General features: G+C 44.8%; 1 protein-coding gene across 2 annotated transcripts in view; it reads right to left on the bottom strand.

Annotated features, from left to right (window-relative positions):
- gbe1a (glucan (1,4-alpha-), branching enzyme 1a) overlaps positions 1-16,492 on the bottom strand; it is a 249,035-nt gene that overhangs the window by 48,200 nt on the left and 184,343 nt on the right. For both annotated transcript variants that reach the window (XM_055936819.1, XM_055936820.1), the window contains exons 13-14: positions 10,174-10,361; positions 130-260 (exon numbers count right to left, since the gene is read on the bottom strand). In XM_055936819.1, the coding sequence (XP_055792794.1) occupies positions 130-260; positions 10,174-10,361 (319 nt within the window). The remainder of the gene's footprint in view (positions 1-129; positions 261-10,173; positions 10,362-16,492) is intronic.

Here is a 16,492-nt window from a genome sequence, read left to right as displayed (position 1 = left end):
TGCAGTGTGTGTGTGTGTGTGTGTCCCAGTGTGTGTGTGTGTGTGTGTCCCAGTGCAGTGTGTGTGTGTGTGTGTCCCAGTGTGTGTGTGTGTGTACACGTCCCAGCGTCCCTCAGTAATAAAGGATACTTCCCGTTCGGACCGGCTGCTATACGGTAGTCACTGTAGCTGTTACTGGGGTGGAAGTTGAAAACAAACATTACGTTGGCTCTTTCAAACACGATGACTTTATCCTTCTCATTCGCTGTGGTCATCAACACCTGAAGGAGAGAGGAAGAGGAGGGAAGAATGAGATGAAAGAGAATATATCATTGTGATACCCGCAGTTCTCCAGTGACTGTAAAACCTCACTAACCTTTAGGTGTCTAGTCTTATTAGCAGAATGTCCAACCAGTCAAACACCTGATTCAACTAGTCCTGTATAAAATGTAATAATATAATTGTACATTTTAGCCACTTATCCAGAGTGAGTGTTAGTTCACGAAAGTCTGTGTGGGCCGTACGCTACGGATGTTGTAGAGATAGGAACCTGGAAGTCACTGCTTTGATGTGTGCAGAGAACGACAGGGTGTTGTCCAGGGTCACACCATACATTTGGAAAGTATTCAGACCTCTTGACTCCTCCAACATGTTGTTACGTTACAGCCTTATTCTAAAATTGATTCACTGTTTTTTTTACCCCTCATCAAATCTACATCACAATACCCCATAATGACATCACAATACCCCATAATGACATCACAATACCCCCATAACGACATCACAATACCCCATAATGACATCACAATACCCCATAATGACATCACAATACCCCATAATGACATCACAATACCCCATAATGACATCACAATACCCCCATAACGACATCACAATACCCCATAATGACATCACAATACCCCATAATGACATCACAATACCCCCATAATGACATCACAATACCCCATAATGACATCACAATACCCCATAATGACATCACAATACCCCCATAACGACATCACAATACCCCATAATGACATCACAATACCCCCATAACGACATCACAATACCCCATAATGACATCACAATACCCCATAATGACATCACAATACCCCATAACGACATCACAATACCCCATAACGACAAAGCAAAAGCAAAAACATTTTTGCAAATGTATATATATTTCTGAAATATTACATTTACATAAGTATTCAGACTCCTTACTTACTACTTTGTTGAAACACCTATAGCAGTGATTATAGCCTTGAGTCTTCCTGGGTATGATGCTACAAGCTTGGCACACCAATCAAGTTATAGAAACATCTTAAGGATGATCCATGGAAACAGGATGCACCTGAGCTCAATTTCGAGTCTCAAATCAAAGGGTCTGAATATTTATATAATACTTATAAATCTGTAAATAAGGTATTTCTTTATTTTATTTTCAAGGCAGGTCCTCACCAGATATTACCGGCAACAACGTCGCCTATGGTTACAAGTCCACCGTCGCTGGACTAGACAGGACTGGCAAGAAGTGCTCTTCACTGACGAGTCGCGGTTTTGTCTCACCAGGGGTGATGGTCAAATTCGCGTTTATCGTTGAAGGAATGAGCGTTACACCGAGGCCTGTACTCTGGAGCGGGATCGATTTGGAGGTGGAGGGTCCATCATGGTCTGGGGCGGTGTGTCACAGCGTCATCGGACTGAGCTTGTTGTCATTGCAGGCAATCTCAACGCTGTGCGTTACAGGGAAGACATCCTCCTCCCTCATGTGGTACCCTTCCTGCAGGCTCATCCTGACATTACCCTCCAGCATGACAATACCACCAGCCATACTGCTCGTTCTGTGCGTGATTTCCTGCAAGACAGGAATGTCAGTGTTCTGCAATGGCCAGCGAAGAGCCAGGACCTCAATCCCATTGAGCACGTCTGGGACCTGTTTGATCGGAGGGTGAGGGCTAGGGCCATTCCAGAAATGTCTGGGATCTTGCAGGTGCCTTGGTGGAAGAGTGGGGTAACATCTCACAGCAAGAACTGGCAAATCTGGTTCAGTCCATAAGGAAGAGATGCACTGCAGTACTTAATGCAGCTGGTGGCCACACCAGATACTGACTGTTACTTTTGAACCCCCCCCCCCCTTTGTTCAGGGACACACATGATAAGTTTGCTGAAAATAAACGCAGTTGACAGTGAGAGGACGTTTATTTAATTTGCTGAGTTTACAACCACTCCAGTACCTCTGGACATTGAATAAGGTTCTGGTACTGACCTGTATATACAACCACTCCAGAACCCCTGGACATTGAATAAGGTACTGACCTGTATATACAACCACTCCAGAACCCCTGGACATTGAATAAGGTACTGGTACTGACCTGTATATACAACCACTCCAGAACCCCTGGACATTGAATAAGGTACTGACCTGTATATACAACCACTCCAGAACCCCTGGACATTGAATAAGGTTCTGACCTGTATATACAACCACTCCAGGACCCCTGGACATTGAATAAGGTACTGACCTGTATATACAACCACTCCAGAACCCCTGGACATTGAATAAGGTACTGGTACTGACCTGTATATACAACCACTCCAGAACCCCTGGACATTGAATAAGGTACTGACCTGTATATACAACCACTCCAGAACCCCTGAACATTGAATAAGGTACTGACCTGTATATACAACCACTCCAGAACCCCTGGACATTGAATAAGGTACTGGTACTGACCTGTATATACAACCACTCCAGAACCCCTGGACATTGAATAAGGTACTGACCTGTATATACAACCACTCCAGAACCCCTGGACATTGAATAAGGTACTGGTACTGACCTGTATATACAACCACTCCAGAACCCCTGGACATTGAATAAGGTACTGACCTGTATATACAACCACTCCAGTACCCCTGGACATTGAATAAGGTACTGGTTCTGACCTGTATATACAACCACTCCAGAACCCCTGGACATTGAATAAGGTACTGATCTGTATATACAACCACTCCAGTACCCCTGGACATTGAATAAGGTACTGACCTGTATATACAACCACTCCAGAACCCCTAGACATTGAATAAGGTACTGGTACTGACCTGTATATACAACCACTCCAGTACCCCTGGACATTGAATAAGGTTCTGGTACTGACCTGTATATACAACCACTCCAGAACCCCTGGACATTGAATAAGGTACTGACCTGTATATACAACCACTCCAGTACCCCTGGACATTGAATAAGGTACTGGTACTGACCTGTATATACAACCACTCCAGAACCCCTGGACATTGAATAAGGTACTGACCTGTATATACAACCACTCCAGTACCCCTGGACATTGAATAAGGTACTGGTACTGACCTGTATATACAACCACTCCAGAACCCCTGGACATTGAATAAGGTACTGACCTGTATATACAACCACTCCAGTACCCCTGGACATTGAATAAGGTACTGACCTTTATATAAAACCACTCCAGTACCCCTGGACACTGAATAAGGTACTGAACTGTATATACAACCACTCCAGAACCCCTGAACATTGAATAAGGTACTGGTACTGACCTGTATATACAACCACTCCAGAACCCCTGGACATTGAATAAGGTACTGGTACTGACCTGTATATACAACCACTCCAGTACCCCTGGACATTGAATAAGGTACTGACCTGTATATACAACCACTCCAGAACCCCTGGACATTGAATAAGGTACTGACCTGTATATACAACCACTCCAGGACCCCTGGACATTGAATAAGGTACTGACCTGTATATACAACCACTCCAGAACCCCTGGACATTGAATAAGGTACTGGTACTGACCTGTATATACAACCACTCCAGAACCCCTGGACATTGAATAAGGTACTGGTACTGACCTGTATATACAACCACTCCAGAACCCCTGGACATTGAATAACTTCTACTGCCTCAGAAACCCGGATCCGGGAGCACCCCCCACCCCCCACACACTGTTTAGCATAGCTAGCATAGCTTCACAAGTAGATAGTAGCATCTAAATATCATTAAATCACAAGTCCAAGACACCAGATGAAAGATACAGATCTTGTGAATAAAGCCACCATTTCCGATTTTTAAAATGTTTTACAGGGAAGACACAATATGTAAAGATGTACATCTATTACCTAAAAACACATTAGCATAATCCACCATCTTTTATTTGTCCACCAACACCAGTAGCCATCACCAATTCGGCTAAACTAAGATATTTATAGCCCCTAACCAACAAAAAAACTCATTAGATGACAGTCTGATAACATATTTATGGTATGGGATAGGTTTTGTTAGAAAAAAGTGCATATTTCAGGTAGATGGCATAGTTTACAATTGCACCCACCGTCACAAATGGACTAGAAAAACTACTTAGAGCAACGTGTTTACCTAACTACTAATCATCAAACATTTCGTAAAAATACACAGCATACACTAATCGAAAGACACAGATCCTGTGAATACAGACAATATTTCAGATTTTCTAAGTGTCTTACAGCGAAAACACAATAAATCGTTATATTAGCATAGCACATAGCACATAGCAGCCCAGCATTGATTCTAGCCAAAGTGAGCGATAAAAGTCAACATCGCCAAAAGATATTAATTTTTTCACTAACCTTCTCAGAATTCTTCCGATGACACTCCTGTAACATCATTTTACAATATACATATACAGTTTGTTCGAAAAGGTGCATATTTAGCCATACAAAACCGTGGTTACACAATGAAAATAGTAGCAAAACAAGCCTGAAAATGTCGGTCGCCATCTTTCAGAGTGATCTAGTTTAATTAATAGCTAATCATATACTTGACTAAAAAATACAGGGTTTACAGGAATCGAAAGACAAATTAGTTCTTAATGCAACCGCTGATTTACATTTTTAAAATTATCCTTACTTTTCAATACAGGGTTCGCCAAGTGAAGCTATACCAAACAAAATGGCGAAATATGCGTTTAAAATATTTCGACAGAAACACGATTTATCATATTAAATATTGCTTACTTTGAGCTGTTCTTCCATCAGATTCTTGGGCAATGTATCCTTTCTATGTTATAAACGTCTTTTGGTCGATAGATGTCCTCTGTCCTTCGAAATGTCCACCACCAACGACCGACACCCCAAAACGTGTCCAAAGTTTCAGAGTGCACAACAAATAAATTCCTCAAAATCGCACTAAACGGATATAAATTGCTATAAAACGGTTCAAATTAACTACATTATGATGTTTTTAACACCTAGAACGAGTAAAAACATGACCGGAGAAATATTGCTGGTTAGAAAACGATTTGGAACGAGGCAGGTCCGATGTCCTTCACGCTTCAGGCGCACGACGAGAAAGGGCGGTCTCTATACATTTTGGTCTTTTATAATGGCTGTGAAAATCCCATCGATTCCATTGAAAGCGTGATGACGTACAGACACCCAGAGGAAGACGTAGGCAGTGTCGGTTTCTTCATAGCATTCACTGTCGCCTTAAAAACAGACCCCAGATCAGAGGTAAAAAAAATTGAAATCTGAACCCTGTCATGAAAAGTGCTGTAGAAATTGTTCTGTACAACTCAGAGACAAAATTTCAACTTCTATAGAAACTAGAAGGTGTTTTCTATCCAATAATAACAATAATATGCATATTGTACGATCAAGAATTTAGCACGAGGCAGTTTAATTTGGAGACACAAATATGCTAATGCGGAACAGCACCCCCTATAGTTCCAAGAGGATAAGGTACTGACCTGTATATACAACCACTCCAGAACCCCTGGACATTGAATAAGGTACTGACCTTTATATAAAACCACTCCAGTACCCCTGGACACTGAATAAGGTACTGAACTGTATATAGTTTAACTCTCATCGTAGTTCTATGGTGTTTATTATTTGTACTTAAAAATATATATTTTCTATCTTCTACTATTATTATTATCACTGCGTTGTTGGGAAAGAGGTCTGAAGGTAGAATGTCCCTGTAGTGTTTTACACCTGTTGTATCCCGTGCACGTAATCCTCTCCTCCTCTTCCTCTCCTCATCCTCTCCGTGCACGTGACGAATAAATGTGCACCTTGCAGGTAACGTGGTGGGTATGGAAAGGAGAGGGGGGTGGGGGGGGGGTGGGGGGGGGGGCACAAGCACAAAATGGAGGATAAACTGCTGGGTCAAGAGTTCAAGTGGCCTGTCTACAGTCTGGACATCACTGAGCCCAAAGACTTCCTCCAGAGATATTGAGAAGGGGAGATACAGAGACTAAAGACTTCCTCCAGGGATACTGAGAAGAGGAGATACAGAGACTTCCTCCAGAGATACTGAGAAGGGGAGATACAGAGACTTCCTCCAGAGATACTGAGAAGGGGAGATACAGAGACTTCCTCCAGAGATACTGAAAAGGGGAGATACAGAGACTTCCTCCAGAGATACTGAGAAGGGGAGATACAGAGACTAAAGACTTCCTCCAGGGATACTGAGAAGGGGAGATACAGAGACTAAAGACTTCCTCCAGGGATACTGAGAAGGGGAGATACAGAGACTAAAGACTTCCTCCAGAGATACTGAGAAGGGGAGATACAGAGACTTCCTCCAGAGATACTGAGAAGGGGAGATACAGAGACTAAAGACTTCCTCCAGGGATACTGAGAAGGGGAGATACAGAGACTAAAGACTTCCTCCAGGGATACTGAGAAGAGGAGATACAGAGACTAAAGACTTCCTCCAGAGATACTGAGAAGGGGAGATACAGAGACTTCCTCCAGAGATACTGAGAAGGGGAGATACAGAGACTTCCTCCAGAGACACTGAGAAGGGGAGATACAGAGACTAAAGACTTTCTCCAGGGATACTGAGAAGGGGAGATACAGTGACTTCCTCCAGGGATACTGAGAAGAGGAGATACAGAGACTAAAGACTTCCTCCAGAGATACTGAGAAGAGGAGATACAGAGACTAAAGACTTCCTCCAGGGATACTGAGAAGGGGAGATACAGAGACTTCCTCCAGGGATACTGAGAAGAGGAGATACAGAGACTAAAGACTTCCTCCAGGGATACTGAGAAGGGGAGATACAGAGACTTCCTCCAGGGATACTGAGAAGAGGAGATACAGAGACTTCCTCCAGGGATACTGAGAAGGGGAGATACAGAGACTAAAGACTTCCTCCTGGGATACTGAGAAGGGGAGATACAGAGACTTCCTCCAGAGAAACTGAGAAGGGGAGATACAGAGACTAAAGACTTCCTCCAGGGATACTGAGAAGGGGAGATACAGAGACTTCCTCCAGGGATACTGAGAAGGGGAGATACAGAGACTAAAGACTTCCTCCTGGGATACTGAGAAGGGGAGATACAGAGACTTCCTCCAGGGATACTGAGAAGAGGAGATACAGAGACTAAAGACTTCCTCCAGAGATACTGAGAAGGGGAGATACAGAGACTTCCTCCAGAGATACTGAGAAGGGGAGATACAGAGACTTCCTCCAGAGATACTGAGAAGGGGAGATACAGAGACTAAAGACTTCCTCCAGAGATACTGAGAAGGGGAGATACAGAGACTAAAGACTTCCTCCAGAGATACTGAGAAGGGGAGATACAGAGACTTCCTCCAGAGATACTGAGAAGGGGAGATACAGAGACTAAAGACTTCCTCCAGAGATACTGAGAAGGGGAGATACAGAGACTAAAGACTTCCTCCAGGGATACTGAGAAGGGGAGATACAGAGACTTCCTCCAGAGATACTGAGAAGGGGAGATACAGAGACTTCCTCCAGAGATACTGAGAAGGGGAGATACAGAGACTAAAGACTTCCTCCAGGGATACTGAGAAGGGGAGATACAGAGACTTCCTCCAGGGATACTGAGAAGGGGAGATACAGAGACTAAAGACTTCCTCCAGAGATACTGAGAAGGGGAGATACAGAGACTAAAGACTTCCTCCTGGGATACTGAGAAGGGGAGATACAGAGACTTCCTCCAGGGATACTGAGAAGGGGAGATACAGAGACTAAAGACTTCCTCCATGGATACTGAGAGGGGAGATACAGAGACTAAAGGCTTCCTCCAGAGATACTGAGAAGGGGAGATACAGAGACTAAAGACTTCCTCCAGGGATACTGAGAAGGGGAGATACAGAGACTAAAGACTTCCTCCAGAGATACTGAGAAGGGGAGATACAGAGACTAAAGACTTCATCCATGGATACTGAGAAGGGGAGATACAGAGACTAAAGACTTCCTCCAGAGATACTGAGAAGGGGAGATACAGAGACTAAAGACTTCCTCCAGGGATACTGAGAAGGGGAGATACAGAGACTAAAGACTTCCTCCAGAGATACTGAGAAGGGGAGATACAGAGACTAAAGACTTCCTCCAGGGATACTGAGAAGGGGAGATACAGAGACTAAAGACTTCCTCCAGAGATACTGAGAAGGGGAGATACAGAGACTTCCTCCAGGGATACTGAGAAGAGGAGATACAGAGACTTCCTCCAAAGATACTGAGAAGGGGAGATACAGAGACTAAAGACTTCCTCCAGGGATACTGAGAAGGGGAGATAGAGACTTCCTCCAGGGATACTGAGAAGGGGAGATACAGAGACTAAAGACTTCCTCCAGGGATACTGAGAAGGGGAGATACAGAGACTTCCTCCAGAGATACTGAGAAGGGGAGATACAGAGACTAAAGACTTCCTCCAGGGATACTGAGAAGGGGAGATACAGAGACTTCCTCCAGAGATACTGAGAAGGGGAGATACAGAGACTAAAGACTTCCTCCAGGGATACTGAGAAGGGGAGATACAGAGACTAAAGACTTCCTCCAGAGATACTGAGAAGAGGAGATACAGAGACTAAAGACTTCCTCCTGGGATACTGAGAAGAGGAGATACAGAGACTTCCTCCAGAGATACTGAGAAGAGGAGATACAGAGACTTCCTCCAGAGATACTGAGAAGGGGAGATACAGAGACTAAAGACTTCCTCCAGGGATACTGAGAAGGGGAGATACAGAGACTAAAGACTTCCTCCAGGGATACTGAGAAGGGGAGATACAGAGACTTCCTCCAGAGATACTGAGAAGGGGAGATACAGAGACTAAAGACTTCCTCCAGGGATACTGAGAAGAGGAGATACAGAGACTAAAGACTTCCTCCAGAGATACTGAGAAGGGGAGATACAGAGACTTCCTCCAGAGATACTGAGAAGGGGAGATACAGAGACCAAAGACTTCCTCCAGGGATACTGAGAAGGGGATATACAGAGACTTCCTCCAGAGATACTGAGAAGGGGAGATACAGAGACTAAAGACTTCCTCCAGGGATACTGAGAAGGGGAGATAGAGACTTCCTCCAGAGATACTGAGAAGGGGAGATACAGAGACTAAAGACTTCCTCCAGGGATACTGAGAAGGGGAGATAGAGACTTCCTCCAGAGATACTGAGAAGGGGAGATACAGAGACTAAAGACTTCCTCCAGAGATACTGAGAAGGGGAGATACAGAGACTAAAGACTTCCTCCAGGGATACTGAGAAGGGGAGATACAGAGCCTAAAGACTTCCTCCAGGGATACTGAGAAGGGGAGATACAGAGACTAAAGACTTCCTCCAGGGATACTGAGAAAGGGAGATACAGAGCCCAAAGCAGCAAGGTATTGTGCTAGACATAATCAACTGGAGGAGCATGGGAGAGCATGTGAAACGCCTCCTTGTACGTCACAGGAGTTTGCTCATTGAGAAGTCATGAGTAAAGTAGAAATGTAGTAATGATACTCAGACTCATATATTTAAGCAATAAGGCACGAGGGGGTTTGTTCTTGGGCACGATGCAACGCGGAGTGCCTGGACGCAGCCCTTAGCCGTGGTATATTGGCCATATACCACAAACCGCCTATGTTCCTTATTGTTATCATAAACTAGTTTTCTATGTAATTAGTACAGTAAAGATAACTTTTTTTCATACCCGTGACATATACGGTCTGATATAACATAGCTGTCAGCCAATCAGCATTCAGGGCACGAACAACCCAGTTTATAATTTAAGATAGACGAGACCCCCCCTCCCCCCCCCCCTCCCAAAATAAATAAATAAATGTTGATGATTGCAGTATCTGACAAGAAAAAAAATGAAATGATTTAAGTAAAAAAAAAAACAAATGAAATGTCTGCCTGCTTGTCTTGTCTCCTACCTTCTGGGAGGCCAGCCATCCATATTTGTCCTCCGTGAGGTTCATGTCTCTGTCAAAGGCGTAAAGCTGTGTGTAGCGTAGGTTGTTGTCGGGGTCCAGCAGGTTGTACTGACGACGGGCATACTTATAACTCTCACCATTGCCCTTCCTGGGGAAGTCCAGCCAATCCGGGTGGCCAAACTCATTACCTACAGAGACAAAAACAACAGAAAGAACACAGACCTTTACAGTGAGACACGCTCAAACAGACAGGAAGAGGGGGCTAAGAGGGCCTACTAGAGAGAGGGGGGGAAAGAGGGCCTACTAGAGAGAGGGGGAAAGAGGGCCTACTAGAGAGAGGGGGGAAAGAGGGCCTACTAGAGAGAGGGGGGAAAGAGGGCCTACTAGAGAGAGGGGGAAAGAGGGCCTACTAGAGAGAGGGGTGAAAGAGGCCCTATTAGAGAGAGGGGGAAAGAGGGCCTACTAGAGAGAGGAGGAAAGAGAGGGCCTACTAGAGAGAGAGGGGGAAAGAGGGCCTACTAGAGAGAGGAGGGCTACTAGAAAGAGAGGGCCTACTAGAGAGAGGGGGAAAGAGGGCCTACTAGAGAGAGAGAGAGGCTACTAGAGAGAGAGAGAGCTACTAGAGAGAGAGAGAGCTACTAGAGAGAGAGAGAGCTACTAGAGAGAGGAGAGAGCTACTAGAGAGAGAGAGAGCTACTAGAGAGAGGGGAAGAGAGCTACTAGAGAGAGAGAAAGAGGCCTACTAGAGAGAGGAGGAAGAGAGGGCTACTAGAGAGAGAGAAAGAGGGCTACTAGAGAGAGAGAGGCTACTAGAGAGAGGAGCCTACTAGAGAGAGAGAGAGCTACTAGAGAGAGGAGCTACTAGAGAGAGAGAGGCTACTAGAGAGAGAGAGAGCTACTAGAGAGAGGAGAGCTACTAGAGAGAGGAGAGCTACTAGAGAGAGGGAGAGCTACTAGAGAGAGAGGAGAGCTACTAGAGAGAGAGAGGCTACTAGAGAGAGAGAGAGAGCTACTAGAGAGAGGAGGCTACTAGAGAGAGGGCTACTAGAGAGAGAGAGAGCTACTAGAGAGAGGAGCTACTAGAGAGAGAGCTACTAGAGAGAGAGAGCTACTAGAGAGAGAGAGAGCTACTAGAGAGAGAGCTACTAGAGAGAGAGAGCTACTAGAGAGAGAGAGAGCTACTAGAGAGAGAGAGAGCTACTAGAGAGAGAGAGCTACTAGAGAGAGAGAGAGAAGAGAGCTACTAGAGAGAGAGAAGAGCTACTAGAGAGAGAGAGAGCTACTAGAGAGAGAGAAGAGCTACTAGAGAGAGAGAGAGCTACTAGAGAGAGAGAGCTACTAGAGAGAGAGAGAGAGCTACTAGAGAGAGAGAGAGCTACTAGAGAGAGAGAGCTACTAGAGAGAGAGCTACTAGAGAGAGAGAGCTACTAGAGAGAGAGAGAGCTACTAGAGAGAGAGCTACGAGAGAGAGAGCTACTAGAGAGAGAGAGAGAGAGGCTACTAGAGAGAGAGAGATAAAGAGAGCTACTAGAGAGAAAGTGAGAGCTAAAGAGAGAGAGCTACTAGAGAGAGAGAGAGCTACTAGAGAGAGAGAGAGAGAAAGAGAGCTACTAGAGAGAGGAGAGCTACTAGAGAGAGGGAGAGAGAGAGCTACTAGAGAGAGAGCGAGCTACTAGAGGGAGAGAGCTACTAGAGAGAGAGAGCTACTAGAGTGAGAGAGAGAGCAACTAGAGAGAGAGAGAGCTACTAGAGACAGAGAGAGAGCTACTAGAGAGAGAGAGAGAGAGAGAGCTACTAGAGTGAGAGAGAAAGAGAGCTACTAGAGAGAGAGAGAGAGAGCTACTAGAGAGAGAGAGCTACTAGAGAGAGAGAGCTACTAGAGAGAGGGGAAGAGAGCTACTAGAGAGAGAGAGAGCTACTAGAGAGAGAGAGAGCTACTAGAGAGAGAGCTACTAGAGAGAGAGAGAGAGGGCTACTAGAGAGAGAGAGAAAGAGAGCTACTAGAGAGAGAGGAGAGAGAGAGCTACTAGAGAGAGAGAGCTACTAGAGAGAGAGAGAGAGAGAGAGAGAGAGAGCTACTAGAGAGAGAGAGAGAGAGAGAGAGCTACTAGAGAGAGAGCTACTAGAGAGAAAGAGAGAGAGAAAGAGAGAGAGCTACTAGAGAGAGAGAGCTACTAGAGAGAGAGAGAGCTACTAGAGAGAGAGAGAGAGAGCTACTAGAGAGAGAGAGAGAGAGAGAGAGCTACTAGAGAGAGAGAGAGAGAGCTACTAGAGAGAGAGAGAGAAGAGAGAGCTACTAGAGAGAGAGAGCTACTAGAGAGAGAGAGAGCTACTAGAGAGAGAGAGAGAAGAGAGAGAGCTACTAGAGAGAGAGAGAGAGCTACTAGAGAGAGAGGGGGGACTACTAGAGTGAGAGAGAGCGAGAGCTACTAGAGTGAGAGAGAGCGAGAGCTACTAGAGAGAGCGAGAGAGAGCTACTAGAGAGAGAGAGAGAGAGAGAGCTACTAGAGAGAGAGAGATGAGAGAGAGAGCTACTAGAGAGAGAGGGAGAGAGAGAGCTACTAGAGAGAGGAGAGAAGAGAGAGCTACTAGAGAGAGAGCGAAGAGAGAGAGCTACTAGAGAGAGAGAGCTACTAGATAGAGAGAGCTACTAGATAGATAGAGAGAGAGAGCTACTAGAGAGAGAGAGAGAGCTACTAGAGAGAGAGAGGAGAGAGGCTACTAGAGAGAGAGAGAGGAGAGCTACTAGAGAGAGAGAGGAGCTACTAGAGAGAGAGGTACTAGAGAGAGAGCTACTAGAGAGAAAGAGCAGACTGAGAGAGAGAGAGAGCTACTAGAGATAGAGAGAGAGACTACTAGAGTGAGAGAGAGCGAGAGCTACTAGAGAGAGTGAGAGAGAGAGCTACTAGAGTGAGAGAGAGTGAGAGCTACTAGAGAGAGCGAGAGAGAGAGCTACTAGAGAGAGAGAGCTACTAGAGAGAGAGCTACTAGAGAGATAGAGAGAGAGAGCTACTAGAGAGAGAGAGAGAGAGAGAGAGAGCTACTAGAGAGAGAGAGCTACTAGAGAGAGAGAGAGCTACTAGAGAGAGGAAGAGAGAGCTACTAGAGAGAGAGAGAGCTACTAGAGAGAGGAGAGGAGAGCTACTAGAGAGAGGGGGGAAAGAGGGCCTACTAGAGAGAGGGGGAAAAGAGGGCCTACTAGAGAGAGGGGGGAAAGAGAGGGCCTTACTAGAGAGAGGGGGGAAAGAGGGTATACTAGAGAGAGGAGGAAAGAGAGGGCCTTACTAGAGAGAGGGGGGAAAGAGAGGGCCTTACTAGAGAGAGGGGGGAAAGAGAGGGCCTTACTAGAGAGAGGGGGGAAAGAGGGCCTATTAGAGACAGGAGAGCGATAGAGAGAAATAAAGACCCTACTCACATTGACCTTCTCAAAACAATTCCATTTGCTGTAAGTTAGCCAGGAAATGGGTCTATAAGCGGTGGGTGGAGGTTTAATCAGAGGTTTAAGTCAATGTTATTGGCTCGGTGGTTCCTGAGAGAAGTCAATGGAAAGAAACTTTGTGACTCCCACACTGCTGTGTGTGTGCGTGTGAGAGAGAGTGAGTGAGAGATGGGAAGAGAAAGGAGAGAGAGAGAGAGAGAGAGAGAGAGAGAGAGAGAGAGAGAGAGAGAGATGGGAAGAGAAAGGAGAGAGAGAGAGAGAGAGAGGGAAATAGAAGGAGAGCGAGAGAGAGAGAGACAGACAGACGGAGGAGAGAGAGACAGACAGAGGAGAGAGAGACAGACAGAGGAGAGAGACAGAGAGATACTTGAATCAGTCATAGAGCCCATCGCCCTTTATGGTTATGAGGTCTGGGGTCCCCTCACCAACCAAGATTTCACAAAATGGGACAAACACCAAATTGAGACTCTGCATGCAGAATTCTGCAAAAATATCCTCCGTGTACAACGTAGAACACCAAATAATGCATGCAGAGCAGAATTAGGCCGATACCCACTAATTATCAAAATCCAGAAAAGAGCCGTTAAATTCTACAACCACCTAAAAGGAAGCGATTCCCAAACCTTCCATAACAAAGCCATCACCTACAGAGAGATGAACCTGGAGAAGAGTCCCCTAAGCAAACTGGTCCTAGGGCTCTGTTCACAAACACAAACACACCCCACAGAGCCCCAAGACAACAGCACAATTAGACCCAACCAAATCATGAGAAAACAAAAAGATAATTACTTGACACATTGGAAAGAATTAACAAAACAGCAGAGCAAACTAGAATGCTATTTGCTCCTAAACAGAGAGTACACAGTGGCAGAATACCTGACCACTGCCCACAAAATGAGGTGGAAACTGAGCTGCTCTTCCTAACGTCCTGCCAAATGTATGACCATATTAGAGACACATATTTCCCTCAGATCACACAGATCCACAAAGAATTAGAAAACAAACCCGATTTTGATAAACTCCCATATCTACTGGGTGAAATTCCACAGTGTGACATCACAGCAGCAAGATTTGTGACCTGTTGCCACCAGAAAAGGGCAACCAGTGAAGAACAAACACCATTGTAAATACAACCCATATTTATGCTTATTTATTTTAACTTGTGTGCTTTAACCATTTGTACATTGTTACAACACTGTATCTATATAATATGACATTTGTAATGTCTTTATTGTTTTGAAACTTCTGTATGTGTAATTTTTACTGTTAATTTGTATTGTTTATTTCACTTTTGTATATTATCTACCTCACTTGGTTTGGCAATGTTAACACATGTTTCCCATGCCAATAAAGCAGCCCATTGAAAAAAGAGAGAGAAGAGAGAGAAGAGAGAGAAGAGAGAAGAAGAGAGAAGAAGAGAGAGAGAGAGAGAGAGAGAGAGAGAGAGAGAGAGAGAGAGAGAGAGAGAGAGAGAGAGAGAGAGAGAGAGAGAGAGAGACAGAGAGAGACAGAGAGAGACAGAGAGAGACAGAGAGAGACAGAGAGAGACAGAGAGAGACAGAGAGAGAGAGAGAGAGAGAGAGAGAGAGAGAGAGAGAGAGAGAGAGAGAGAGATTTGGATTTATACCAAAACATCGCACGACCGATCATATTTACACCCTACACACCCTGATAGGTAAACATGTCCACCAAAATAATACCAAAATATACGCTTGCTTTATCGACTTCCAAAAAGCATTTGATTCTATTTGGCATACAGGACTGTTCTACAAAGTTATTGAAAGTGGTGTAGGGGGTAAAACATATGACATAATTAAATCAATGTATACTGGCAATACGTGCAGCATTAAAATTGGCAAGAAAAGAACAGAATTATTTAACCAGGGGCAGGGCCTTCGTCAGGGTTGCAATCTGAGCCCTGCACTCTTCAATATTTACATCAACGAATTGGCCACTATTCTAGAAAAATCCCCAGCCCCTGGTGTTAGTCTCCATAATTCAGAGGTTAAATGCCTACTCTTCGCAGATGACCTATGCCTGTTGTCACCCACAGCACATGGCCTACAGCAGAGCCTGGATCTGCTAGAGCAGTACTGCCAGACCTGGGCCCTGGCAGTAAACCCCAAAAAGACAAAAATAATGATTTTCCAGAGAAGATCCAGATCCCAGGGAATTAGACCAAAGTTCTCAATTGGTTTAAAATATATAGAGTACTGCACACACTACAATTACTTAGGTTTAAAAATAAGCTCAACTGGACACCTTAATGAGGCAGTGAATGAACTGAGAGAGACAGCACGCAGGGCATTCTACGCCATTAAAAAGCTAATTCAAATTGAACTACCCATTAAAATTTGGCAAAAACTAATTGAATATGTCATTGAACCAATTGCACTCTATGGCAGCGAGGTGTGGGGTCCACTTGCAAAACAAGATTTCACCAAATGGGACAAACACCCCATTGAAACCCTGCATGCAGAGTTCTGTCAGATTCTCCTACATGTCCAGAGGAAAACTACAAACAATGCATGCAGGGCAGAATTAGGCCAATATCCACTAATAAATAACAACTCAAAAAAGAGCAAATAAGTTTTGGAAACATCTAAAATACAGTGACCCCCTCTCATATCATTACCAAGCCTTGCAATGCCAAGAGCTGAGCAAAGAAAAGAGTCCCCTCATCCAGCTGGTCCTGGGGCTGAGTTCACTAACCTGTTCTACTAACACACTGAAGCCTCAGTCCCCTCATCCAGCTGGTCCTGGGGCTGAGTTCACAAACCTGTTCTACTAACACACTGAAGCCTCAGTCCCCTCATCCAGCTGGTCCTGGGGCTGAGTTCACTAACCTGTTCTACTAACACACTGAAGCCTCAGACCCCT

This window comes from Salvelinus fontinalis, chromosome 10 (genome assembly GCF_029448725.1).
Source record: "Salvelinus fontinalis isolate EN_2023a chromosome 10, ASM2944872v1, whole genome shotgun sequence".
Lineage (NCBI taxonomy): Eukaryota > Metazoa > Chordata > Actinopteri > Salmoniformes > Salmonidae > Salvelinus > Salvelinus fontinalis.
The sequence above is the reverse complement of the archived record's forward strand: the minus strand, read 5'-3'. Positions and strand labels throughout refer to the sequence as shown.